This window comes from Portunus trituberculatus, chromosome 49 (assembly GCF_017591435.1).
Source record: "Portunus trituberculatus isolate SZX2019 chromosome 49, ASM1759143v1, whole genome shotgun sequence".
Taxonomy (NCBI): Eukaryota; Metazoa; Arthropoda; class Malacostraca; order Decapoda; family Portunidae; genus Portunus; species Portunus trituberculatus.
The window spans coordinates 16,833,209-16,860,708 of NC_059303.1; the positions used below are offsets into that span (position 1 = coordinate 16,833,209).

At 41.2% G+C, this 27,500-nt stretch overlaps 3 protein-coding genes across 4 annotated transcripts in view; all 3 read right to left on the bottom strand.

Moving 5' to 3' along the window:
* Nucleotides 1-12,718, bottom strand: part of LOC123499284 (nose resistant to fluoxetine protein 6-like) — a 17,364-nt gene extending 4,646 nt beyond the window's left edge. The window contains exons 1-13 of the mRNA XM_045247085.1: nucleotides 12,597-12,718; nucleotides 11,571-11,822; nucleotides 10,556-10,716; nucleotides 9,873-10,044; nucleotides 9,137-9,296; nucleotides 8,366-8,472; nucleotides 6,357-6,448; nucleotides 5,400-5,508; nucleotides 3,904-3,988; nucleotides 2,879-3,039; nucleotides 2,184-2,349; nucleotides 997-1,090; nucleotides 505-601 (exon numbers count right to left, since the gene is read on the bottom strand). Coding sequence (XP_045103020.1) covers nucleotides 505-601; nucleotides 997-1,090; nucleotides 2,184-2,349; nucleotides 2,879-3,039; nucleotides 3,904-3,988; nucleotides 5,400-5,508; nucleotides 6,357-6,448; nucleotides 8,366-8,472; nucleotides 9,137-9,296; nucleotides 9,873-10,044; nucleotides 10,556-10,716; nucleotides 11,571-11,822; nucleotides 12,597-12,703 — 1,763 coding nt within the window. The 5' untranslated portion in view covers nucleotides 12,704-12,718. The remainder of the gene's footprint in view (nucleotides 1-504; nucleotides 602-996; nucleotides 1,091-2,183; nucleotides 2,350-2,878; nucleotides 3,040-3,903; nucleotides 3,989-5,399; nucleotides 5,509-6,356; nucleotides 6,449-8,365; nucleotides 8,473-9,136; nucleotides 9,297-9,872; nucleotides 10,045-10,555; nucleotides 10,717-11,570; nucleotides 11,823-12,596) is intronic.
* Nucleotides 12,719-15,412: 2,694 nt separating this feature from the next.
* On the bottom strand, nucleotides 15,413-23,534 carry LOC123499056 (separin-like). Of its 2 annotated transcripts, none has more exons than XM_045246645.1 (12): nucleotides 23,392-23,534; nucleotides 22,654-22,756; nucleotides 21,581-21,695; nucleotides 20,998-21,116; nucleotides 19,760-19,893; nucleotides 18,936-19,091; nucleotides 18,313-18,474; nucleotides 17,613-17,810; nucleotides 17,263-17,358; nucleotides 16,622-16,827; nucleotides 16,312-16,479; nucleotides 15,413-16,048 (listed from the first exon to the last, which is right to left on the bottom strand). In XM_045246645.1, the coding sequence occupies exons 2-12, from the start codon at nucleotides 22,754-22,756 to the stop codon at nucleotides 15,799-15,801; spliced, it is 1,707 nt and encodes a 568-aa protein (XP_045102580.1). In that variant the 5' UTR covers nucleotides 23,392-23,534; the 3' UTR covers nucleotides 15,413-15,798. The 2 variants fall into 2 exon arrangements, with proteins under 2 accessions (XP_045102580.1, XP_045102578.1); XM_045246643.1 differs by having other exon boundaries at nucleotides 20,998-21,119.
* A 3,606-nt stretch (nucleotides 23,535-27,140) lies between these two features.
* LOC123499380 (cuticle protein 6-like) overlaps nucleotides 27,141-27,500 on the bottom strand; it is a 2,876-nt gene continuing 2,516 nt past the window's right edge. Inside the window, 1 exon segment of the mRNA XM_045247298.1 lies at nucleotides 27,141-27,500. This exon segment is cut by the window's right edge and continues 324 nt beyond it. The gene's annotated coding sequence lies outside the window, so the exon portion shown is untranslated.

A 27,500-nucleotide genomic window follows, 5' to 3' on the forward strand; every position in this document is an offset into this window, starting at 1 on the left:
GTAAAGGGAAAGAGAATAGGATAGAATTATTTTGTTAAGAGTTACCATATTGCTATTGATCCCCTCAGTACCATGACGCGTTTTTATATGTATTTAGCTTACTATTCGGTGACTTTATGCTACTTAAGATACTTATGTTGGGATTAAAATAGGGAAGACTTTGGCCTTTAATCTTCTGATCTCCATAGGCCCTTCCTAACCTAAATAAAATCGTTCAATTATACCCAAAACTTATGGTAAAAAAGTGCGTCCCAGTACTGAAGAGGTTAAATCAAGGTAAGGTTACGTTAGTTTCGATAAGATTCAAAGAGTTACTAAGATAAAACAATTACACAACACTAAATTACGGACAGGAAGGAGAAAAAAATGATCAAAAGAAGAATAGAAAGTTTGTCTAGGGAGAAGGAAGTTATTCGTATGCACAAAAAGCAACGATGATCAAATTAGGAACAGAAAGGAGAAAGAAATGAACAAGAGAAGGATAAAATGCTACATGAAACTAACAGGAAGGGTAAACCAGGGGGAACAAGGTTATAGACGGCAATGTTGATGATGGGCACGGCCACGGAGGTGACAGTCACGAGGAACAGCCACACCAGGCCTGCGGGAAGAGAAAGGGAGTCTGAGTATGTACTTGTCTTGATATTGAATTCCTCTGCAGCTGCCCCTTAACCTTCCCTGATTTCTATTTGTGTTGCTGAATCTCTCTCTCTCTCTCTCTCTCTCTCTCTCTCTCTCTCTCTCTCTCTCTCTCTCTCTCTCTCTCTCTCTCTCTCTTATTTTTACATCAATTATTGTGATTTTTCGTGTATTTCTTAATTTCTCTCTCTCTCTCTCTCTCTCTCTCTCTCTCTCTCTCTCTCTCTCTCTCTCTCTCTCTCTCTCTCTCTCTCTCTCTCTCTCTCTCTCTCTCTCTCTCTCTCTCTTTCTTTCTGTCTACTGAATGGAGGCTTATTCAGACCTCGGCTCATTTGGACCAGATTTGGACCCACTCACTGAAGAAGCTGTTGGTGAGAAGGGGCGCCAGGACCAGGGGAGCTACTGCAAAGAGCTGGAAGTCCACGGCCGTGTACCAGCACTGCGGCAGACACTGAGGGGGAGGCGAGAGAGACGCTGCAAGGCTCATGGTAAGGCAGGCTTTGTTAATGACGCTTTGTTGCTATTGTGCGTGCGTGTGTGTGTGTGTCGTAGGGATTTATTCTCTTATGTTTAATCCCTTCACTTCTGGGATACACTTTTATTTTGAGTTTTAGGTGTGATTAGACGATTTTATTGACATTAGAAGGGTCTATGGAGGTCAAAAGATTAATGGCCACAGTCTTCACTATTTTAATCCCAACGTAAATTTCTGAAGCTGGTTAAAATCACCAAATATTAAGCAAAGTAATTATGAAAACATGTGGTGGTAATGAAGAGGTTAAGGTGTGTTAGTTTGTTTGGTAAGGTTTTATTGGTATTGTGTGTGTGTGTGTGTGTGTGTGTGTGTGTGTGTGTGTGTGTGTGTGTGTGTGTGTGTGTGTGTGTAATTCACTGTTTGATCTGCTGCAGTCTCTGACGAGACAGCCAGACGTTACCCTACGGAACGAGCTCAGAGCTCATTATTTCCGATCTTCGGATAGGCCTGAGACCAGGCACACACCACACACCGGGACAACAAGGTCACAACTCCTCGATTTATATCCCGTACCTACTCGCTGCTAGGTGAACAGGGGCTACACGTGAAAGGAGACACACCCAAATATCTCCACCCGGCCGGGGAATCGAACCCCAGTCCTCTGGCTTGTGAAGCCAGCGCTCTAACCACTGTGTGTGTGTGTGTGTGTGTGTGTGTGTGTGTGTGTGTGTGTGTGTGTGTGTGTGTGTGTTTGGATACGTGTGAAATACAAATATAGCACTTGCATTTCAAACAATAACTCACTTCCTCAAACTTTAACCAGACTGATCAAACAGACAACTTAACACAAACACAGAATGCTACACAAGACAAACCTCAATGCAAAACAAGAGAACACAGAAAAAAAGAAAAAAAAGACTTACAACTACTGGAAGACCTCAACGTAGAACTCCTTTGTGTATATGTAGACAAATGAGAGTGGAGTGGTAGGGAAACGCGATATTCCTCTGCATCAACTTGTGCTCATGTTTCCCTACCACCCAACAGAACTCGATTTGTCTAGACTTACTGTTGGATGTTCCAGGAAGTTATTGATGAAGATAGAGTCAGCCCACCATTTTTCCCTGCAGGGTTCTACGAAGTTTCTCTCAACGGCGTGGGAATTTGGACCATTCATTATAAACCGGAACACAGTGGCGGAAGCAGCGGCGGTAAACACAATAGGCGGCGATAACCTGTAGGAAGACACCTTTAATCACTACCACTACATCATTATCACCATCACTAACATCATAATCATCACCTTTACTGGAAATCACTATCACCACTCACGTTCATTCAATAGTTTGGCTACTAAATTTTATTGTTATCATCACTAACATCATAATCACCTTTAGTTATCACCTTCAGTTAGTCAGTCAGTCACTTTCCTAGTCACGTAATGGAGATCAGTACTTAACCTCTTCAGTACCATGACGCATTTTCATATTTATTCTGCTTACTATTTGATGATTCTATACAGCTTCAGAAACTTATGTGGGGATTGAAATAGTGAAGTCTGTGGCCATTAATCTTCTCTGTAGACCTTCCCAATGTAAATAATATCGTTTAATCATACTCAAAATTCATGGTAAAAATGTTTCCTAGTACTGAAGGGGTTAAAAGGCACTGCACTACTCGTCACCTATCACGCGCCACTCTTTACTTCTTTGCCCTTTTTTGAGTACGTCTCTGCCCTCTTTCGAGTCTCCTCTGGGCACTCACCTAATAAAGCGGTGGATATAATACATGATCCAGTTGACTCCACGAGCCTTATCCTTCTCCAATAGGACCGTATAGGCCACCAGTAAGCCGCTCATGAAGAGGAAGGTGTCCACAGAGTAAGAGGCGTTCATGATGATCTGGTTCAGTACGCCTTGACTCAACTATCGAGAGAAAGAACACGAGCATTTTAAGATGAGAAATATCAAGAGAGAACACTGTATTGAAAGGAGTATTAGCTGCTAGAAATAGGAAGCAAGACTGAAAGAAGACAAGGTTTTTAAGATCATGTAGTGGTTAAGATAATGAAAAAGAAATTATGATTAGATTGGAAGCAAGATTAAAGAGAGCATCTATAGGCTTTAAGATCATCCAGTAGTTAAAATAATGAAAGGAAAATAATGATTAGATTGGAAGCAAGATTGAAAAAGGACCTAGGTGTTAAGATCATACAGTGGTTAAGATAATAAGAGAAAATTATGATTAGATTGGAAGCAAGATTGAAAGAGGAGGAGGATTACGAGATGATGTCAGGGAGTAAGATCAAGAGAAAAAAAACTGTGCTGAAAGGCGGGTATATTTTAAACAGGGAAAAATATTAAAATTAAGTAGGGGTGATAACAAGGAGAGGTTTAGGAAGGAAAGTTTTATGAGTGCTGGAAATTTGTGAAGAGGAGGAAGTAAGACAATAAAAAAGGTGACGAGGAGATAAAAAGGAATAAACCAAAATGCGCAGAGAAAGAAAAAAGCAAGATAACGAGGAAAAGACAAGATGAGGAGAAGGAAAACAAGATATAAAGAAGGAAGTAGAAAAGATATGGAGGAGAAAAAAAAAAGTAGACAGAATGAGGAAGAAAACGAAAAAAAAAAAAAAAAATATTTGAAGAGGAAGAGATCATTTCAAAGCTTTACAACCGAGAAACGACAAAAGCACACAATGACTCAAGTACTGTTTCGAGACATTGTGAACCTTGCTGTGCTTAGTGAGTCACAGGAAACAAGAGGCGTCGCAGCACATCTCAACTTACCTCCTTGTAATGCACGAGGTTCTTGGTGACATTAGCTTGCATCATGTAGCCGTGCCCCCACACCACCCACACCATGGTGAAGACCCTGTGTTGGTGAAGAAGGAGGAAAGGAAGAGGACGAGGAAAAAAATGGACGAAGAATGACGAAAAAAGAGGAGATAAAGAAAAAACGAAGAAACAGAATTAAAGAAAGGACACAAGGAAGAGGAAGAGGAAAAAAAGAAACGGACGAAGAATGACGAAGAAAAGAGGAGGAGGTAAAGAAAAGAACAAAGAGCGAGGAGTGAAGAGAAAAGACGAAGCAAAAGAAGAAAAATGAATATCAGTGTCATGAAAAGGACCATTTAAAGCTCCATTACTTTTATCTTTACTCTATTTTGCTTGTTTCCATCAAGACTATGACGCGCTACTGGCAAGAAGTGATACAAGTCCAATCAGAGGCTCTTCATGACGACTAAGAGGAAATAACATGTGATATCTGACACACACACACACACACACACACACACACACACACACACCTTCCCCTGATAGCCGAGCCAGCTATCAGTTCTCATCATGACTAGCAGATTCTAAAAGGCTGATTAAACAAGAGACTTTTAATAACTGCTAAAGTAACGATTACTAACCTAATGAAGGTCACTTTTATAATGGCATTAACCTGATTTACTCTTGTTCTAAATCAGGGTTCATAACTTTTTTCTCGTTAAGAAGTCCCTGCGTTATAAGACCCGAACCCTCAACAATCTGACATCGAACAGAATGTCAATTTAGTGACTAACACTAACTCAGTATGCAATGGTATACTGCTAACGATATCATTAGATCAGCCGTCTATAAGTAATAATCCCTGGAAGTCTTCTTGTCTGAGCCCCTGAAGGTTAGCGAACCGCTGTTCTAAATGTTTTGCCTTTCATCACCAAGACATTGATTAGAATCTATTCTGATAAGATTGAGGTGATTCACATTGCACTGTCGAACCAAACACGTTAAAAAGCTTACTTACTCATCCACCATTATTATAATTTCTTGAGCTCTTTTCTAACTAATACATAATTCTGTGAAGCTTAAGAGATTCTACTTCTCGTAATGAAAGCGTTAAAACTCATCTCTAGTTATTCATATAGCATTATTGTGACTTCATTAGCTCTTTCTAACTAACACGTGATTTTACGAAGCTTCAATATTGTCTCCAATACTGAAAGTGTTGTGTGAGAATATTAAAATGAAATACATCGTAGTGAAGGCGTTAAAAAGCATTGCTGTTTACTCATGCACTAATATTTATTTACTCTTTTGTAGCTAGTATGCAATTTAATGAAGCTTGTATGTTGTCCCTTTAATGAGAGACTTGGAAATCATGTATATTCATCTAGGATCACTACTATAAGTCCAATTACTCTTTTCAAACTGCTAGGAAAATTGCATATCGTGTCCAGAATTGTAAAGGCAAAGAGAGAAGAACTGAAGGGGGAACTGCCGCCACCTGCACCCACCTTAAGCCATGCAGACAGGAGATGACGTCAGGGTGCTCCTTCAGCTTGATGGCAAACGTGTTCTTCATGTTGGTGTACATCGAGAACACCAGCAGGAAACTGAGAGGTCCTGGTGAGATAGTGAGAAAGACGTTACGTGGGGAAGAAATCAAAGAGAGGACGAGAAAGAGAGAGAGAGAGAGAGAGAGAGAGAGAGAGAGAGAGAGAGAGAGAGAGAGAGAGAGAGAGAGAGAGAGAGAGAGAGAGACGGGGGAACAAGCTAAGAAAAGGAAAGTAGTAAAAGACGAAAAATATTGAAGAAAACATATAAATAAAAAAAAATCATTAATCTGACAAAAATATCAGCAAGAATAAAACGAACAAGAGAGATAAAAGCAAAACGAAAAACATGCAGATCAAGGAACACCACTCGGGATAAAGAATAACAATAATGAAAAGACAAAAAAAAAAATACACAAATAAACGAAGAAAAAAACACCATTAACAAGAAAAGAAGGAAAAGAAATACAGACAAACAAGAAAACACAAAAATAATCACAAAAAAAACTAGAAAAAACGAGAAAAATACAAAAAAAAAACACGAAAATAAAATTAAAAAATTGTCTTAATTTTCGTCTGCAACTGAAGCCGTTATTTTTTTCCTTTTTTTTATTTATTTTATTTATTTATTTATTTTATTTATTTATTTTTTTTTGCTGGCCGCCGTGGTACAGTGGAACCATGCGTGCTTTGGGGTCCGAGGGGTCTCCAAGCACACGAGTTCGAATCCTGTCCACAGTCCGAGTGTAGGTTGGGCTTCCTCACTCGGGGCAACGGTTTCTTAGCGGGTGGGCTTTGAGATAGGAGGTACCCCAAAAAGTACCCCCTTTACCCCTTATATTCCCGTGAAAAGCCCACATGGTATAAAAAAAAATATAGAAATAATAAAAATCAAAGAAAATAAAACACAATATCTACCTTTCCGGAGTTCCTGAGTGTCGTAGTAGTTAATGGAGAGATCGATTACGGTAGCCAGGAGCATAACGGAGCCCAGAACGGAGAGAATGACGCTGTGGAAAGGAGAAAACAATGAGGACGAGCGTAGGGAAAAAAAAATGTACACTAAGTAGGGTGAAGGGAAATGTGTCTTAACCCTTTGAGTACCATGATGTGTTTCCATATTCATTCTAGTTACTATTTGGTTGTTTTATACAGCTTCAGAAACTCATGTGTGGGATTAAAATGGTGGAGACTGTGGCCATTAATCTTCTGACCTCCATAGACCCTTCCCAATGTCAATAAAATGGTCTAATCGTGAAAATGTGTCCCAGTATAGATGGGTTAAATTTGAATATTGGAGGAAGAAACGAAAGATTTGCTATGGCTTTTCTTATTCTTTCCCGTGTATGTGTGTGTGTGTGTGTGTGTGTGTGTGTGTGTGTGTGTGTGTGTGTGTGTGTGTGTGTGTGTGTGTTTTCCTGTGGTCGCCTTCATTTCTCCACTCATTCATTCATTGAGTCAGTTAGTAAGTCAGTAAATCAGTCAGTCAGCAAGTCATTATATCAGCCAGTTAGTCAGTAAGTCATCCAGCTAATCATCCATTATTTATTTACTACGTCAGTCATAATTATATTCACGCTAGCATTTATTCATCAAGTCATAAGTTAATCACTCAGCCAGTTAATCAGTCAATCAGCCACTCATCCAGTCATCTCGCTATCACTCAGTCAATCAGTCAGTCAGCCACTCATCCAGTCATCTCGCTATCACTCAGTCAATCAGTCAGTCAGCCACTCATCCAGTCATCTCGCTATCACTCAGTCAATCAGTCAGTCAGCCACTCATCCAGTCATCTCGCTATCACTCAGTCAATCAGTCAGTCAGCCACTCATCCAGTCATCTCGCTATCAGCCAGTTAATCAGTCAGTCAGCCACTCATCCAGTCATCTCGTTATCACTCAGTCAATCAGTCAATCCAGTCATCTCGCTATCACTCAGTCAATCAGTCAGTCAGCCACTCATCCAGTCATCTCGCTATCACTCAGTCAATCAGTCAGTCAGCCACTCATCCAGTCATCTCGCTATCAGTCAGTCAATCAGTCAGTCAGCCACTCATCCAGTCATCTCGCACTCAGTCAATCAGTCAGTCAGCCACTCATCCAGTCATCTCGCTATCACTCAGTCAATCAGTCAGTCAGCCACTCATCCAGTCATCTCGCTATCACAAGTCAATCAGTCAGTCAGCCACTCATCCAGTCATCTCGCTATCAGTCAGTCAATCTGCCACATAGTCTTCAATCCATCCATTAATTAGTCAGTCACTTAACTATCACTCTTCCAATCACTCACTCACCACTAAACCAGTCTTCCCCACGCTGACCCTGACTCTTCTTGCTCTCTATAAGTCGCGCACTCATTGACTCACAAGCCACTAAAACGAGTCTTGCCCATCACTGACCCCTATTTTTTCTCTCTCTCTACCACTCATGCACTCACTCACTCACTCACCCACCACTAAACCATTAAATCACTAGACCCTGACTCTCCCTGTTCTTTTCCTCTCTATTCATCTCTTTCTATAAGTCGTGCACTCATTCACTCACTCACCACTAAACCATTAAACCATTGTAGTCTTGCTCTCTATCGATCCTGACTCCCCCTATTCTTTCTCTATTCATCTCTGTATCCCTCATGCACTAACTCACTCACTCACTCACTAAATCACTGCAGTCTTGGCCTATACCCACTCTATTTATTTTTTTCTCTTTCTGCTTATCTCTCTATCACTCATGCACTCACTCACTCACTCACTACTTAAACCACTTCAGTCTTGCCTCATACCGCCACTGACTCCCTCTTATTATTTTTTCTCTACTCATCTTTCTGTCACTTAAGCACTCATTCACTCATCACTAAGCCACTGCAGTCTTGCCCCATACCGCCCCGACTCCCTCTATTTTTCTCTCTTTCTACTCATCTCTACTCACACGAAAACAATATCCCCGGTGTTCAAGTAGTTGGGTTCATCTTCTATGTGGCAATCGACGTGTTTCGCCATCTTGCCAACGGGTTTCAGAATACTGTTGATGCTTGCCTGGGACAGAGAGGAAGAGAACGGGGGCAGTCAGAAAGGAAACATGGACAGATAGATGGATAAAAGAAAGAAAGGCAAAGGTAGAAAGATACACATGAGAGGAACAGATGCATTGATATACAAAGAGACAGACAGGCAGGCAGGTAGTCTTAACATAGAGATACAAGAAGAAGAAGAAGAAAGAAAGAAGGACAGAAAGACAGCCAGAGAAAGGAAAGGACAGAGGCGAACAGACAGACAGACAGACAGACAGACAGACGAAGAAAAAGACATAGTAATATCGTTTTCGTTTTAATTCAGAAACATGGAACGAAAGTTATTATTATTATTATTATTATTATTATTATTATTATTATTATTATTAAAGTATTTTGATGAATGGTTCAGTTGTTTTAGTGAGGAGGAGGAGGAGGAGGAGGAGGAGGAGGAGGAGGAGGAGGAGGAGGAGGAGGAGGAGGAGGAAGAAACGGTACAAAAGCAACAAAATCTAAAGAAAAAAGGTCATTCAGTCTTAAGAAACACAAAGAGAGAGAGAGAGAGAGAGAGAGAGAGAGAGAGAGAGAGAGAGAGAGAGAGAGAGAAGGAAAGAAAAAGACAGAGAAAGAATGAGATACGTCAGTCAGTCAGCCAGTTAGTCAGTCAGTCGGCCAGTAGGAGTACCCACCTCCAGGTCCTCAGCAGAGCAGGTGGAGGGCATGCAGGTACCGTAGTTGAAGATGGGCAACACATTTGGGTCGGTCATAGCCACGCCCACCTGAACGTCTGGGCTCATGAATTCACCCTCCCATGTACGTAGGGTCTCTGGCTTCTCGTTTTTAATCATGCTGGAGAGAGAGCAGGCTTAGAAGTGGAGGACTTAAGTGGGACGCTCAGGGAAGGGTAGCAGGGTTGGAAAAGCAGACTAAAGAAGCTTAGAAAACTCAATTTAACCCCAATTAAACCACGATGCGTTTCTATGTTCATTTTTGTTACTATTTGGTGATTTTATACAGATTCAGAAACTCATGTGGAGGAGTAAAATAGTGAAGACTGTGGCCATTAATCTTCTAACCTCCATAGACCCTTCCTAATGTCAATAAAATGGTCTAATCGTACACAAATCTCAAGGTAAAAATGTGTCCCAGTACTGAAGAGGTTAAAAGAACAGCAGGCTTCAGTTTAGAAGATAGCAGGCTTACGGTAACAGTCCCAAGGAAGGGTAAGGGATTAAAACTATATCTTTTGTTATCATGTAATAGTAATGTTTCTAGCTCAACATTTACTGTATTGCTTTTTTTCTTCCTCTTATTCATTCCATTTTATCTACATTTCTTAGGCTCGTAGAGAGTCTTAATGTCGACAAGATAGGGAGGGATCATCAACACACAACATAACACAACACAACACAACACTAGACTCACCCAACAGACACGAGACAGTAGCGGCCTCGGAACTCCATGTTGATCGCGGGCTTTGTTTCATTGATAGGTATGTGTTCGTTTGCCCTGATCATCGTGCACTCCTCCTGCATTCCCCAGGGCAGGACGTTCCCGTAGAGAATTCCATCAGGCACCTTTCCCCAAGAGTCAGGCACTGCGAGGGTGTGGTAAGAGGATGAGGGAAGGTTGTGAGAGGTAGGGTGAGTGAAGGGTGTGGATCATTGAGGGGAAATGAGAGGAAGGCTTGAGTAAATATGGAGTTGTAGACTGATTCATTCTTAGGCCCTTATTCAGAAACGCTTTGCTCTTTCACCACGACTATTTTCCAAGGCTACAGAGATGATTAGCGGGGTTTTCAATAGTGTCTCTCCAGTTAACAATGTAGAAATCTTGTTAATCTGCTTCTACAACCGTAAGAACACCTTCAAAAACTCATGGAAATTTAAACAAAGCTTTTTGAAATAAGGGAGGTGAAGCGCAGAAATGTATGAGAATACGAGCCTTATATCAACTGACGGACAACTAACTAACCAACTTACTAAATCAAAACACACGTTAACCTTATTACTATCTGACACGAAGAAGCAAAACCCAAAGATCATCACAAAACAAGTTGATATGTACGTACACTTCACAGGCTCCCAGTGCACACAATTATCACTCACAGAAAATGGGCCAATAGCTTCCTCTTGACAATATTTTGTTCATCAGGCCTTGGTCGGCCCACACCCTCAGGACGCCGATCACATCACTTATGCATTCTAGATTCCTTACCACGATGGGATTTATCGAAGGAAGATACATGCCCAAGACGCTATTCAAGCCTCTGTTGAAGTAAGAAATGTATGGTTAAGTGCGGGAGATCAGTCAATGTCAGAGGGTCAGAAGAAAGGAAAGAGACGCTTTACTGTTTAACCACGATTATTTTCAAAAGCCACAGAGATGATTAGTTGGGTTCCCAAGATCATTTCTTCTGTTACTAATGTTAAAAAAAAAAATCCATGATCTATCACTAGAATCGCAAAAATATGTTTAAGAACACACGTAACTTCAATTATAGCCTTTTGAAGGAGTGTAGATGCCGCACAGAAGCGTTTTAGAAGAGGGTCCCTACCTGCATGGTAAGAGCGTGGGAAAAGATCGAGATTGTGTAAGAGAAAGAAACAAAGTTAATACGAATGGACATGGAGGCGAGAGATGAACTGCGTGCACTGAAAAGAAACAGGAGGCCAGAAAACAAATAAAAAGAGGTAGTAGAGACCAAAAGCCTATGTGTGTGTGCGTGTGTGTGTGAGAGAGAGAGAGAGAGAGAGAGAGAGAGAGAGAGAGAGAGAGAGAGAGAGAGAGAGAGAGAAGGATATGGAAGTCAAACCAGGAAGAGAATGAAGTGAAGAAAAGAGTAAAGAAGACGATGGTGGAGAAAGGAAGTTGGTATGACAGAAGAAACTGGGAAGGTGATAAAGAAAGGAAAAGGAGAGGGAAGAAACACGGGACAAGAAGGAAAACTAAATGAAATGAAGAATAGGAAGAGAAGGAATAAGGAAGAAATTAAACATACAACCAATATTTTTCCTGCAATGGTTTAAAAGAAGCAAGAGGACTTAAACTTCATTGCCAGAGAGAGAGAGAGAGAGAGAGAGAGAGAGAGAGAGAGAGAGAGAGAGAGAGATTCCTACTTACGCCCTTGTGTCCTCAGACCCCAGGAGGAGACGGTGAAGTTTCCTGGCCGCCTTCGCAGCTCTTTCACCAGAATTCAAGTCCATATTCTTGAAGTCGATATTCAGATCCTTCGGCGGGGGCCAGAAAGACTTGAGCGATGATTTTTCCTCCGCCTGCGTCACCGTCAGTAGCCCCGCCGCCGCCACCAGCACCACCGCAGCCACGCGCCACCGCCCCTCCATCCTCCCTGTCCTTGTGTCTCCCGAACTGTGACTGAAAGACACCATGTGAGCTAAACTGTGTGATTATCGGTGCTCTCTCTCTCTCTCTCTCTCTCTCTCTCTCTCTCGTAACATCATCAAGGGCTAATTTCGTCATTCAGTCGATCGCCCTCTCCGTGTTTCTTGTTTTCCTGTCGCCTCGTTCATTTGCGTCTCACTCGCACTCACTCACTCACTTAGCTGAATGTCTCGCGGCGGCCTAATCCTGTGCTTCACCCAACGCTTCTCCAATCAGCCTACAATAACTATCGTGTTAGCCAGATCTTGTTCTTCCATCGCCAAATATTTTTTTGCGTTGCTCTCTAACCACACCCACTCGTTAAGAAACTTCTAAGAAATTTCACAGGAAGCTCCATCAGCACCTCCGTCACTGACAGACACACGAAAGATTACATTACATCTGATTACACGGATAAAAAATGTGCATTTGAAAGAAAGCAGATAATGTGATATCAACTCATGAGTGACCAGATAGCCAAGTAATATTCTCGATGCGTCTTGTCTTTCCTGTCCTCGAGGGTGTGACGTCATATCACCACCAGCACCACCCGCCGCCTGGTACTGTGCAGGGTTAGCGAGGAAAGCAAGGGCGCCTCTTCGCTGTGACATGCTTCCTTCCTTTCTCGACAGCCTGACACCAGCCAGACATGGGACTCAATAAGAAAAGTTACTAGTATGTGTCTTTGCAATACACAGCATCGCTTTGAAGACCTCTCCTTGCTTGTTTCCTTAACTATACTCTCTTCACGACACCACAAGTCCCTACCTCACGGTGGAGTTTGGCGGGTCTCTTCCCTGGGTGATGGTGTCCAGGGGTGTGGCGAAGGGTTGGACATTGTTTAGGTGACTCATGGAGAGTGGTCTACTCTTCATGTGTTACTGCAAATCCTGTGTGTGTGTGTGTGTGTGTGTGTGTGTGTGTGATTTCACTGAGAGAGCCAACACTATATAGATATCCGTTCCGTGCCATCAAAGACTGCGGCCATTTCCTTTTGCTCGTCGTATCCTATTCTGTTGCTACCTGTTCCATTCAATTACTTCTTTCTCCCTTATTTATTCATCTCTAACGTGTTGCTCACAGGAGGAGGGGCATGTGCTTTTAGCGGTCGTGAATTCCTAGGGCAAGCACTGATGTCTACGATAGATGGTTAGCATCAAGTTTCAGTTCTGTCCCTTCATAGTTTCTTATAATATCTAATATATCGGCTTATCGTCCCTCCCTCCACACACACACACAGACACACACATCTTGCACCATCTCTATCAACTTAGAGGTTAAGTAAAGTGGACGCCTCTTCACCTTTGGCCGATCCCTTTCTTCCCATCCACTCCCGAGTCACTCACTCTCCGTATCTGTCATGTGGTGGAGGCGATAGGGTAACGGGCCGGTCCTTGCGGCGCGGTGAAGAAACCATTTCGTAACGAGAGATAAGCAGCGCGTGTCTATTTCTTTATAAGGCTATTACCATGAAGCGAAATAGAAGAAAGAGCGTGTTTATAAACAAATCAAGAAGTTTAAAAGTGTAAATTATTATTATATGTTGGATTGAAAGATAGATGGATATAAATATTTTATTAGCAGATATACAATATATATATATATATATATATATATATATATATATATATATATATATATATATATATATATATATATATATATATATATATATATATATATATGATAAATCCTGAGAGAGAGAGAGAGAGAGAGAGAGAGAGAGAGAGAGAGAGAGGGTCGGGAGGCAAGGTAAAGAGGTCAGGCTTATCAAGGGTGGCGCTCACACTTGTCAATCGTCACTGAAGCCGATAAAGTGTTGTAAGGTACTCCTCTCGTAAGCCCAGCAGAACAAAGTATCATGAGTCATCCATAGGTTAGGTTGGTACTGTTTCGCAAATTGTCACATTCTCGGACGATTCAGCGCCTTATCTCGAGTACTCTTACCAGGATCTCATGTATTCTTTTATTTGAGTTTCGTGAATGTTTTCAGAATTTTCGCGGTAACATCAATTGTTTCGCATCACTAGCAGTACGCAAAAAGAAAAAAGAACTGTGGGAATCTGGCGAATCATCTGTGGCCTTTAAACAAAAGACGGTCCCTTTAATACAATACAGATTCCTCTTGATCCTCGTGTTATCAACGAATCATGACTTGTATTGCATACAATAACATTAACATCCAGCAGAATGGTACATCCCTGCTGGTAAGGTTTACTCAGACTGATATTACTTTTACTGGAAAGCAGCAACAGCCAAACTTACTCCTCTGAGTGTTCTCGTTTTACAAAAATAATTCATCCTAACTCACGAATTATATGAAACGAATGGATAGATGAATCATTAAGGAATAAAACTGCATCATAACTCCTAGAAAAATGTAAGAGGAGTATGCTGGCAAGGCAAACAAAATGAGTTAAAGAAAAAACGTCCACTGATGTAAGTTGCAGAAGATTGCAGAAGCTAACATCATCCACAATTGGAGGACAAGTTTCTTAATGCAGTCTCCCACTTTAAAAGAGTTCGAACCATAGGAGGACGAAATACACGTACAAAAATTAAGCCTTTCTTATCACTTCTTATTTCAGCCTCGAACCATGACTTGCATGTTGCCTAGTGCACTGAGGGAGGTGTGATCATTCAGAAAGAGCAGCGGCACAGTGGCCTACACGAAAGAAGGCTCTGTGACTGTAAGTTCCCCATGGCCAGAGATAGAGATGTGAGCCTCTGTCCTGCCTGATTAGTCACTTCTTGTTAGGAATTAGCATGACAGAAAAGTAAGCATGATTCAGCAGCTGATAGTGTTAATTAAAGAGAGAGAGAGAGAGAGAGAGAGAGAGAGAGAGATTGTCTCCATTAATATTAGAAAGGTACTCAAGATTTCTCTAGCCTATATAAAAATCGAGTATTTTAAGCCAATCATTTTATCTCATGAAAGATAAGTGATCTGTGCACAAATTAATTAAAGAAATGGCAATATAATTAGCAAAACTGATTCCAGAAGAGAAAAGTACATGCAGAAATAGATAAATAAATGAAATCAAATATACCAAGAAAATACAAGGATAGGAAAAGCTCCAAGCAATAATGGGAAAAAAAAATGGCTAAATGGGAGGAAAATATACAAACTAATGATAAAATAAGACTTCCTTATTCCTCCAGTTACTTTTTGTGGTTCCTGTCAACTGTTTGTCCCTTGATCAGCATGTGCTAGGCCATCACTCCTCACTCCACCCCTCCACTGTGACCTTTGCACAGAGTCAGTCTACCTCTCTCCTCTCTCTCTCTCTATCTCGGGTCTCAAGGTGGAAGATTATCTAACCTTCAACCTCTCTTTTTAATTGCAAATGTCCATATGTTGCATTTATAACTCATCTGATACTATATCTTATCTCACTATCCGTTGTTTTTATATACATGTGCAGTGATAGTTATATTTTCTTGCCAACTGTTTACTGATTTCAGTGGACCAGTTCTTATACTTTGCTGTTACTTTACATGACTTTCTTTTAATGTACTTTAGCAGACCTTCACTATACTACATACAACAAACTGCTAAACTATGGATTAATTTAAACTATATCATATGTCATTCTTTATTAATAAAATCACCTTTATATAAAAAATACTTAAATACAATAGCTATGAACAGTTTACCATCCAGTCCAACAGAATGATCAGCTAAATAATGCATTAATCCACTTACTGCTGCAAGTGATGCTCTCAAAGTCCAGCCATCAATCACAGTGCACAGATATAACATGACTTCCACACCTCTCCCTCTCTTTCTTCCCTCATCACAGCCCACATACCTACTCTAAATTATAGACAGCCACTCACCACAGCTTCTCACTCACTCCATATTTCTGAGCCCATACCAGGTACAACACTGAACACAAATCTCTGTCTGTGAAACTCCAGGACTTCATCACAGCTGCATCATTACCTGTGGGCTGGCAAGACATGGGAGTCAGTCGGCTGCAGACTCATCACTGTGTACCAGGTGGAGGGGCAGGCCATACACACACAGGGCTGATGCCATGACGTAGTGCTTGGGGATGTCACGAGAGTGGGCCACCAGGAGGGCCACATCTGAGGGGGCGTTGGCCAGGGCTGAGGTGGATTCCTTGAGAGAGTTTTGCAGGGCCATGATCATCTCGGTGGTGAGGTGGTCAATTGAACGGTCTGTCACTTCCCACAGCATCCCCACAACACATGGGCTGCAGGTCAGGGAAAGCTGATTAGTGTTGTATCAGAGAAGCTGTATTATGTGAAGGAAATTAATCAGAATAGTAAGACAGCTAAGCAAAACAAATCTATCAAGTTAGGCTCAGAAAAATTATCTATCCTCTTGTGAAGGTGATTACTGGCATGAATGTATACATGGATTTGACTTGTCTTGGTTGTCTTCATTTAAGGATATCAATCTGGTACATCAACATGCACCTAAGTGACTTTGGTTCACACTACGCTAATGTCCCACCAGTTAGCTATGAAGTAGTGCATCACAACACCCCAGGGATCTGGAATCCTGCCACGGGGCAACAACCGCACTGAGCTGCAGCCAAAGAGCAGCACCAGTGCCCGGCACATCACCTTCTCCACCATCTCCCCCGGCAGGTACTGACTCCCTGACCCATGTCCTGCATACCTGGGAAGAGAGTGAATTGTTATAACCTGTGTTCATTATTTATTATCTGTTCTAGTCACTTCCAACAGAAGTAGTGCCTGAACAGAACAGCTTGTTATACATGTACTGCTCCTTACAGTGGTTTGCTTGGGGGAACACCTACAAGAACACATCATTGCTGACAAGTGCTGACGAGAACTCCTGGTGTGATGGGAGACGGGCCGTGATGCCCGGCCAGCGAGTCGCCTCCAACAGTCCCTTGAGGCGCTCCTGAGTCCTGGGCAGGTTCCCCTCAGGGTCCAACAGATAGAAGCCTTTCCTCACATCCACTCCTTGCACCAGCACACTGTCTGCCAGGTTGGCGTGGTGCTGCAAGATGGTTCATTGAGTGGCTTCAATGCCAAAAGCAATAAGTTCAAGATTCAAGGTGAATTCAGTTCACTACAAAAGTGGATCCTTATGATCTAGAAAACTTTAAAATATATTTTCAATTTGAAATATTCATTAAGAATGCCAGATTTTCTTTGAAGTAGAGATTCTGAAGATGAATGAAATGAAATTGGCAAAATTTTACCCAGATTACCAACAAAAACACAAATAAGAACTAAATAGTATGATAACTGAAAAGTTAAACCAGTCACTAAAAGTTCAACCAATGAAATGAGACAGCTAATTATGCATAAGCTAATGCACTGAAATGACAAGAATCAGCAACTCCAAGATTAATGAGTCTGTGGGGAAAAGATTAGAGCCTCACTACACTCATGGCATCCCCATCACTGCACCTAGTAGCCAGAGCCTCACCTCGTACAGCAGGGCCAGCATGCGCACACTTGGCATCCTGGTGATGGGCTGGTTCCTCAACACCCACATCATCTCCCATGGCAGGGCCACAGTGCTCTGGAGCAAAGTAAAGTCATTCAACTCACACAGATATCTGGAGGACTAGAAGAGGGAGGTTGCAAGACACTCATTCTCCAACACTGAATAATGTATCTACTGCTCTCCTTAGGGGCTGGCACTTCAGTGAGATTTATCTAATTATTTTTTTTACTTTCCTTTTTGTTGTCCTAGGCCAGAGCACCTCTTACATAAAAAAAGAAAAATATGACACAAAGAAAAAACACATAAATGTAATAAAACAAAGACAATACCTTATCCAGCACCAGAATAAGAGGGTTCCTGGTGGCTTTCCTGAGTGGTGTGAGGACATCTTTAGCCTTCTTGATAGAGCAGCACACATCCTTTACTACACTGCTACTCAGTCCCTCCCCCAGCACAGCCGCCACCCCAGCACGGATCCTCTCCTCCACCTCCCCTTCCAACTCACCCATGGGACAGCTGATGATGCACTGAATGGTGAGGTTAAAATATTAGTAGTCCTTTCTGAGACAATCTGTACTATTGAGAAAACCTGGTATTACTCTGAGCGATGAAAATGCAAAACTGTAAGTGTGTCTTTTTTTTAAGTGATGATTAAGACTAGTTTGATAGGTTTCTGCTTTTCTTTTCATGATCTTACATCAGCTTAACCTTTTCAATACCATGACCATTTTCATTCTGCTTACTATTTGGCGATTTTATACAGCTTTAGAAACTTACATGACGATTAAAATAGTGAAGACTCTAGCCATTAATCTTCTGACCTCCATAAATCCTTCCTAATGTCAATAAAATCATCAAATCAAACACAAAATTCATGATAAAAATGTGTTCCAGTACTGAAGAGGTTAATTTTCTCATATGGCACAGTGAAATGCCACTTCTGTGAGTCTGTGAATTTGAGGGCAGAGTATGAGGTACCTTTCTGAATGACACAATAGTACCTTCACATGAAAGCACACCACCACTCACCTTAAAACGCTGCTTCTGTGAGTCAGTGAGAGTGAGTTTATGGGCAGAGAGTATGCGTGACGTGACCTTCTCCAGGACCTTTTCTTCCTTAGGGTGCAGGGAGCCCACCAGCAGGCAGCACCAGTGACGCAACCAGGCCACCTCCATGCTCTTCACCAGGCTCTGTAAGTTGTCACCTCATTACAATACTGATTCCATTCTATTCTATTACTAAAGAAACATGTGTAACAATTAAGTGTGTAAATAACTTGGATTTTTTAACACGAGATATTTAAAGAAGGAAAAAAAAGATGACAAAATGTATACATGTGTAAGGAAATTCTCTTAGCTAACTCTCTTGACTCTTTTCAGGGACTGGCATCTCAGTAGGCCTCTTTAGTTAATCATTTTTGCTGCCCTTGTCTGGTAAAAAAAATAATCATCATCATTTAATATCTGAATCCACCACAAATTAAAAACAAATAAACATTTGGACATGAAAACTACCAAGACTAAGAAAAGATCTAAACAAGTCTGCATAATCTCTTGACAATGAGAATACAAATCATAGAGGCACCATTAGCAAGGCTGACTAAAGACAAAACTCAACACACTGATATTCTCACTCTGCTCCATCACTTCACCTTCATCCTAAAGTTCAGCGCCTCCTTCTTATCCCCCATCCTATGCTGGGAGTCTCCTGAACTGCCCCCAGTGAACGAACTCTTGATGTCACTCTTTATACTGATCATCTCCTGGAGGATGCTGCTGACACTCATGTTCTTGGGTGACGCTACAGTCTGGGGAAGGAGGAAAGAGATCAGTGTTTAGGTAATGAGGGAATCCAAGAGTAGAAGTGTGTTAAAAGTTGAGAGGTAATATGAGCATAGGAAAGGTTAGGATTCAATCATGAGAGAGAATCTGAGAAGGGCAGGGGAGAGTGAGAGAATCTGTAAAGGGCAAAGGTGTGTTGAATTTACAGGAGGGGATTTGAGAAAGGCAAAATTTAGTGTTTGGGTTATGAAGAAATCCAAAAGTAGAAGTGGGTGAACGTTCTGAGAGGGGATCATAGAAGGATAGTGATTAATGTTAGGGTTATAAAAGGGAATCTGTGTCTGTCAAGGAAAGATGCGATGGATAAGGTAGGGAGATCAGGCTTTAGGAAGAGACATCCGGGATACTTAAGGACATGAATGTTAATTAGGAAAAGTATATGATATTTGGCAATTTCGCAGGCTAATTAAGTCATACTGTATAAAGAAATCGTAGTGGTGAAGAGTAGTTACCATTATGAAGTCTATGTCACCGGCTGCTTGTGCGGGAAAGGGATAAAACTCCATCAGAATACTAAGCAGGAATTTCATGGACTTTAAATGAATGCAAAATGTAAGTACAAATATTATTCAAGAGGAAAAAATTATAAAGACCTCCACTAGACATAAGGTATAGTGGCAGGAGGAAAACACACCTGCACCACCACTGAGGGGCTTGGTCCACACACGCAGCGGGACAGGTACAGGCCGGGTGTTGTGGCCGGAGATCCCACTGTTTGGAAGCGCTCCTCACTCTCCTCCAGAGAAGTAATCTGAACCACAGTCCACTCTGACCATTAAAGGGAACACAATTAGATTCATATAGTTTCTACCAGTTTCTTTCTAATATACACAGTAAACCAGAAAAACCTGCTGGAAAGATTTGTCCTCTTCCAATTTGAAGTACAGTCCACTCTGACCATTAAAGGGAACACAATTAGGATTCATGTAGTTTCTGTCAGTTTCTTTGTAATATACACAGTAAATTAGAAAAAGCTGCTGGAAAAACTTGTCCTTTTCTGATTTGAACTACAGTCTGCTCTGACCATTAAGGGGAACACTGTTAGGATTCACATATTTTCTGTTGGTTTCTTTCTAATATAAAACAGCAAATTGAAAAAACCTGCTGGAAAGACTTCCCCTTTTCCTCCAATTTGAAGTACAGTTAGCTCTGACCACTAAAGGGAACACAGTTAGGATTCATATATTTTGGTCAGTTTCTTTCTAATATAAACAATAAATTGGAAAAACTTTCTAAGAAGATTTGTCTTCCAGTTTGAACCACAGTCCAATCTGACCACTACAGGTAAAATTCTGCAGGAAATCATGTACATACTTTCTAATTCATTATCTGTCTAACACACACACACACAATTTGGGAGATCAGATAGATAGAGTTGTCCTCCTCTAAATACATGATCTAAACAAAAGCTCTGCATAGGTAATACTATGAGGAATATACTGCAATGAATGAATAAAATAATTTCCAATCAAATATTCTTTCGTAACATAAGAAACAAGAAAAAAAAAAACAAAGATCAGACTCGTTGCCTTCTACAGATGTGTAAGAGAACACTGTTAAGAGTCAAATATTCTATAATTCAGATTCTTTCTAGCATATCATGAATAACAGGCAAAACACTTGAGAGTAATGGAAGTAATGACTTGCAGTACTCATGGTGTTACTAAACCTCTGATAAGCAAGGCACCATTATGTATGCAAACAATCTAGCACTGGAAACAACATAAATCACTGGAAATTGATAAAAAAAAAATTGAAATGAGATAGCAGGGCTGTTTCTTTTACTCTTTTCATACCTACAATCATACTCTAATGGCAAATGCTATGTTTGTGGATATTACACACACACACACACACACACACACAGTTCACCTGCAGGCAATTTCCGAAGAAGGTTCATGGTTTCCTCCTTGCTGGTGGTGGACAGGATGACTTTCTTGCCCTCCTCCACCTCCTCAGGGAGTTCCACACTGCTCTCTTCATCCTGCACCCTTCTGAGAGCACAATTCTTCATTAGTTTTACAAGTGTTGTTGTTATTCTGTATTTTACTGATTAACAAATACTTATGTTTTATTCAAAGCCGAGCTAGAGTGAAAAATTTATTTATTACATCACTATTGGATTTATTACATAAGAGTACAGAAAAATAATAGTGTGGCTCCACAATGTTGCCCATCCCTGATCTAGTGACAAGCACAAATGGATTAACAAGATTACAACAGTCCTGATCTGTTGGGAATAGACAAACATATGGCACAAGATTGCCAGTTGTGGAAAGAAGTCATCACCTGTCCAACCCGACCATAAATGGGAAAATGCGGACGTTAAACGAAAGTGATGATGATGACAACAGTTCTGATTTACACAAAGCTTACACATTACACTGTTCAATATGAAACCCAACTACAGACAAACATTGAAGAGAAAGGACAGGACATGTATGTATGACTTTACTTTGGTTTGTAGAGTCTCTGAGCTACACGGTGATGCAGGAGGGTGGAGTGGGTGAGGGAGAGCTGGTAGAAGGCTTCCTCCTCATCATCTGTCTCTGCCTTGTTCAAATGGACTCCTGAAAGATAAGTTCGTGGTTGGTGACAGTGGCAGTGGTGGCCTGTGTGGTGACAGTGGCAGTGGTGGCCTGTGTGGTGCCCTGGGCTAACCTCAACTTTGATGTCAAGCTGCTCCGTGACTCACATATTTATCTCAACATCTACAGCACAACATTGCAGCAACACACACACTGTTGCAGTATACACAGGCAATACAATATAAACATAAGCAGAATATCATGAAAAAGTGACCTATCCCTGATCAACACTTAACAAATATACTTCAGAAAATTGCTTTATTTCACTAACTTCAAATGTGCTTCCTTTGCTTCAGGGATAGAATTGTAAGGTTATAGTAGCAGTTGAGTCTCAAGTTTAATAGAGGGATGGAAAAGTGAAAAGTCGACACTCTCTTAGATATGTACATCCTGCCTGCCCTCCTGATTCCCAACTCCTCCACCCAGCTGATTTGACGTCACATATGAAGCAGTGCTATTGGTCAACAACACACACACACACATGTGGCCATATAGCAATGTCCTAATATCCACCTACTCCTCTATTTGTTATCCAATTAACTTTCTATCTTTCCTGATTTATTTCCATTTCCTTTCTTCCATTTATCATATTTTTTTCTCTTTCCCTTGTTGACCAATAGCGTGGGTTCATATATAAACATGTGACATCAAATCAGCTGGGCGGAGGAGCAGTGAAGGGAAAGCTGGCAATTGAGGAGAGCGGGCCAGACCTACATATCAAGAGAGTGCCTAGAAAAGTGCTTTATTTCCCTAACAACTTTAAATGTGCTTCCTTTGTTTCAGGGATACAATTGTACAGCTATAGCAGCAGTTCAGTCTCAAGTTTAATATAGGGATGGTAAATTGAAAAGACTACTATTATTATATTCACTCTGGCATTTAGAAGAGTCATTAGATGATGTGACCAAGCTTCCTTAACGTGAGGCCAGGCAGGCAGTACCTGAGGTGAGGGCGCTGGGGAGCGTGGAGGTGATCTGGGTGAGGGAGGTGGCGCCCAGCTTAGCAAGGACCTCGTCTGTCAAGCTCCTCACTGTCTGCGTCATCTAAACACACAAAAGATAACATGTTCAACAGACTTACAGCGGAAAATGTGCACTTCTATACAAAGCCACTCCTTCAAACTGTGAGAGGTGGTCAGTCTGGAATCCTACACCAGCACTACCATAGTATAGCCATCCCAACACTTACCTCAGCGGCGTGGTTTGGGGATGCCAGCAGTTGCCAGATAGATATACACTTTTGCCAATGTAGTGAAAGAACTCTATTCCAACCTCTCTCTCTCTCTCTCTCTCTGTGTGTGTGTGTGTGTGTGTGTGTGTGTGTGTGTGTGTGAAACAATCTCTCTTTCTCTTTAACGTCCTAACAGTGTAACATATATCAGTTTTGCTCTTCTCCCTTGCCAGGCTACAAAATATCATGATCACGACGCTATAAAGAAAATATATATAAAGAGAGAGAGAGAGAGAGAGAGAGAGAGAGAGAGAGAGAGAGAGAGATTCTTTCCTTGATTGGCAAGTGTACATCTGGCTAAAATCTGGCGTCTACTGAGAAGTGGCGGGATGTCTATACTATGATAGTGCCCCTACAGCTCCTAGTCCTGCTCAGAGGCTCCAGGGAGAGGGTAAGTCATCTGGGCACCAAGCTATTACCCAACAACTACACCGCTCCTGCTACTCACCTTCACACCGCGGCACTAGCAAGTTTGGTGAGACACTCTTATATACAAACAGTCACCAACAGTCACGTCACAGCTACACAGGACATGACGGTCACCAGCAAGTCCTCTCTCCGCCCCGTGGGTCGCGGCTCGCCCCTTTGAATGGTGTGTTGACATCTTGCTCTTGATCCTGACAACACAGCCAACGTGAATATTACCTACTGCTTTGCTTTATGGGTAGTGATTACTATCCCTATTGTTTATCTAATTATGAGAAGGTTTTTCCTAATGTTTATTTCGCCAAAACCTTAATTTCAGGGATATTAATGCTTTTGAGAGGAGAATTTGGCGTGGAAAATACCTCGCAAGCTCTACGGTAGGTACTAATCCATACTATATTAATATTCTATCGGTAGGAATCTAGGTAGGGTTTAGGTACCGGTACTTTCCTTCATTGTAAACTCAGTGAAAGAAATGTATTTGCTATATTTGTAGTAGTACATAGTACATAGTATATTTGTAATAAAATCTTAGAATAGTGTCTTTTCTTGGTGGATTCTGGAACCATGTCTCATTTACTGAGTTTTTTGCATCACTAACCAGTATTTTCGGGATATATTCGTTTATGATACAGCTAGAATAGGCTCTTCCATCTCTGGCCGCAAGCTTATTCCTGTTGCATTTCAAGCTTATGTTTCGACAAATTGTTCGAGAAGGGTTTCGTTCGATCAAGAATTCGGATCCGGGACGATGTGCGCATGCTTTTTAAGATCGTTACAGCCAATGAGAAAATTCATGAAAATATTTGGCCAATCATATCCCATTATTCAGAACCAAGGGTGAGGCTGGGGTAATCTCTTTCAAGTGTGACAGTAAACCACTCAGTCGCCATGTTTAGTTATCTCCAGTGACTCGGGTCTTGCACCGAAGGAGTAATCGTGTTTATGTGACAAATCGCAGTGAATCGCCTCAAACCTTAAGTCTTATGGTTCATGTAAAGTGGCACGTGTGTTATGAAGAGTGTGATATTAACCTCTTCAGTACCAGGACACGTTTTCATACTGATTCTACTTACTATTTGGTGATTTTATGCAGCTTCAGAAATCTATAAAGGGATTAAAACAGTGAAGACTCTGGCTATTAATCTTCTGACCTCCATAGACCCTTCCTAATGTAAATAAAATCGTCTAATCAAACCTAAAACTCAGGATAAAAATGCGTCCTGGTATTAAAGAGGTTAATGAGAATCAGGGGTTGTGCAGTGGTCAAACACACAGAAGATAGGTAAGATCTATTCGTGACTAGTGAGAAACAAAAAGAACACCATATAAATTTAGGTCGTGACAGTCAGTGGAAAGAGAAAATATCAGTACTTAACCTATTCAGAACCATGACACGTTTTCATATTCATTCTGCTTACTATTTAGTGATTTTTATACAACATCAGAAACTCATATTAGGTATTAAGATAGTGAAGACTATGATCATTAATCTTCTGACCTCCATATACCCTTTCTCATGTCAATAAAATGGTCTAATCGTACGCAAATCTCAAGGTAAAAATGTGTCCCAGTATTGAAGGGGTTAAAGTGCCAGATACGACAAACATGAAGAAAAATAAAGAATATAACATGAACCGTGACTCTTCTGCATCTTACATAACAGTTAACCAGTGAGCATGGAAGTCGCAACTCGGTAAATATTGACAAGAGTCGCTGGGTCACTATTTCATTCATGTTGGGAACTGGTGGGGAAGTGGGATGATCGACTGGGAGAAGCTAAAATAGGTTTGTGTCTCTTGCCATTCATTTAACTAGAGTGAGGTCAACTAGATATTGCTGTTTTTTTTTTTTTTTTTTTCTTTTTTTACATACAGTTGGCCATGAAGCATCAGCAAGAATGAGATCAACAACAACATTGAGCAGCTCCCCTCTTGTCATTCCTTCAACTAGAGTGAAATCAATTACATTTTATTAGATTTTTTTTGTCTTTTTTACATAGAGTTGGTTACGTGTTATTAGCGAGAGCATGATGAAGAATATGGCGGTCATAACAAGAATACTGAGCAGCTGGCTATTTGTTTTCGGTAGTATGAAGGCAGTATTTGTTCCTATTTTTACTTTCCCCATCATGAAATTCCGCATTCCCACCAGATTCTCAACACTGCAGGGAGTAAGAGCCGTATTCAGAAACGCTTTGTTCTTCCACCACGACTATTTTCTAAGGCCACCGAGATGACTAGCGGGGTTTTCAAGAGTGTTTCTTCAGTTAATAATGTAGAAATCTTGTCAATCTGCCTCTAGAACAGCAAAAAAAAAAAAAAAAAAAAAAAAACACTTGCAAATTTTAATAACCCTCTTGAAATAGTGGAGGTGAAGCACAAAAGTGTTCGATAAAATGAGATGACCCGTGTATAACTCTTCTTAATCACTTCAATACTGAGACGCATTTGTACCTGGAGTTTGGATATGATTAGACGCATTAAGAAGAGTCTATGGAGGTCAGAAGATTGATGGCTACAGTCTTTACTATTTTAATCCCCGACATGAATTTCTGGAGCTGTATAAAATCACTAAATAGTAAGGAGAATGAATATGGAAACGCGTCATGGTACTGAAGTGGTTAATATTTATTCGGAAGGCCTGTTAAATGAACGGTGATGGATAAGATTTGTGATATTCGTGTCCTTCATCAACTTCTTCAAGACGAGTGGCAATCAGTCTTTAGTGTGGCTTCAAGAATAGACTGACGTAGAAATGCAGACAACACTCACTGAAATGGCAATGATCTTGCCATTCGTGTGGGATGCAAAGGAAGATTTCAGGAACGAGAAGTTAAGAAGAGCCTTAATCACTTCACTGGGTCAGCAAGTAAGTCATCTTCATGAGTACCATTGCTATGTTCTCTGTTGGTGATGGTTTTGTGTCCACGAACACATTAAAATTTTCAAGGATTTATTGTGTACCAAGAGGCTGTACTGTGGATGCTTATGTTTTCTCGCCAGGTCTGTTTTCAAGGGTCACAGAGATTCGTTGGGTTCTGAATTAATGTGTGGTTTCTCAGTTGACGATGCAGAATCCTTTGTAAACTGCTACTAGAATCGTGAAGTCATCTTTGGAAACACTTGTACATACGCTTCACTACATTTTTCGAAGCCTTGTGAAATGTGTCAGTGTGAAGCTTATCCTTTCCTTTACTCTCCAAGCCTCCTCATTATTTTTCAATTTTATGCATCTATTCAGTTTCTACCTACGAGGGTGTCTAGCTTATAAACAACATAGATAATGAAAGAAAGACCCACTGAAGATGTCAATCACGAAGGAATCAATTACAGTAGTAGGGCACATTTCCTCTAAACATTTTTCTTAGAGTGTTGCCTCAGAGCTGAAACATACGTATCTTACCCATAGACTTTTTCGTCGGGGTGTCATTATCTCGGAAGTTCATTGCAGGAGTGATTCGCAGCTTTGTTCAGCCTCTTGATACTCGTAGGTAGTTCTTAATCCCTCTGTCCAATTTCACCTTGCCATTTGTTGAGTTTTATCCCATATAGAAGACTACCGATGCACACCAGGAAGAGTAATGAGACCAGAGAGAGCATGATCAAAAGAAGATCATGAGAGAGAGAGAGAGAGAGAGAGAGAGAGAGAGAGAGAGAGAGAGAGAGAGAGAGAGAGAGAATGAGAATGGGATGGGTGTAGGAATACGGACAGCTGGACATCTGGGTGTGTATGGCGTGATGTGGGAAAGCTTTGGAAAATGAATTACACTTACTTATGATGATTTTATTTGAACTAAAATCTCACAACAATACATCTTACTCATAGTAAAGGGCGCCAGGACGGTGAGGCCTCGACACCCCGGACGCGGCGGCCAGGGTGGGGGCCGACTTTGGGGCAGCTGGGGAGTAATACTGCTTTTGGAGCAAGTGAATGCCTCCTCGGGACTATGGTGAGGACAGCCGGGCTACAATAAATAACCTATTATCTACATTCAGAGCCCAGCCATGGGGAAGGGAAGGGGAAAAGGGAAGGGAGAGGGAGGGAGAGTACCACTGAAACTCCGACATCCAGGTTTGTGTGATTGCCACACTGCCAGCTAGCCACTCGCCGCAGAGGTCACTCTTCCTC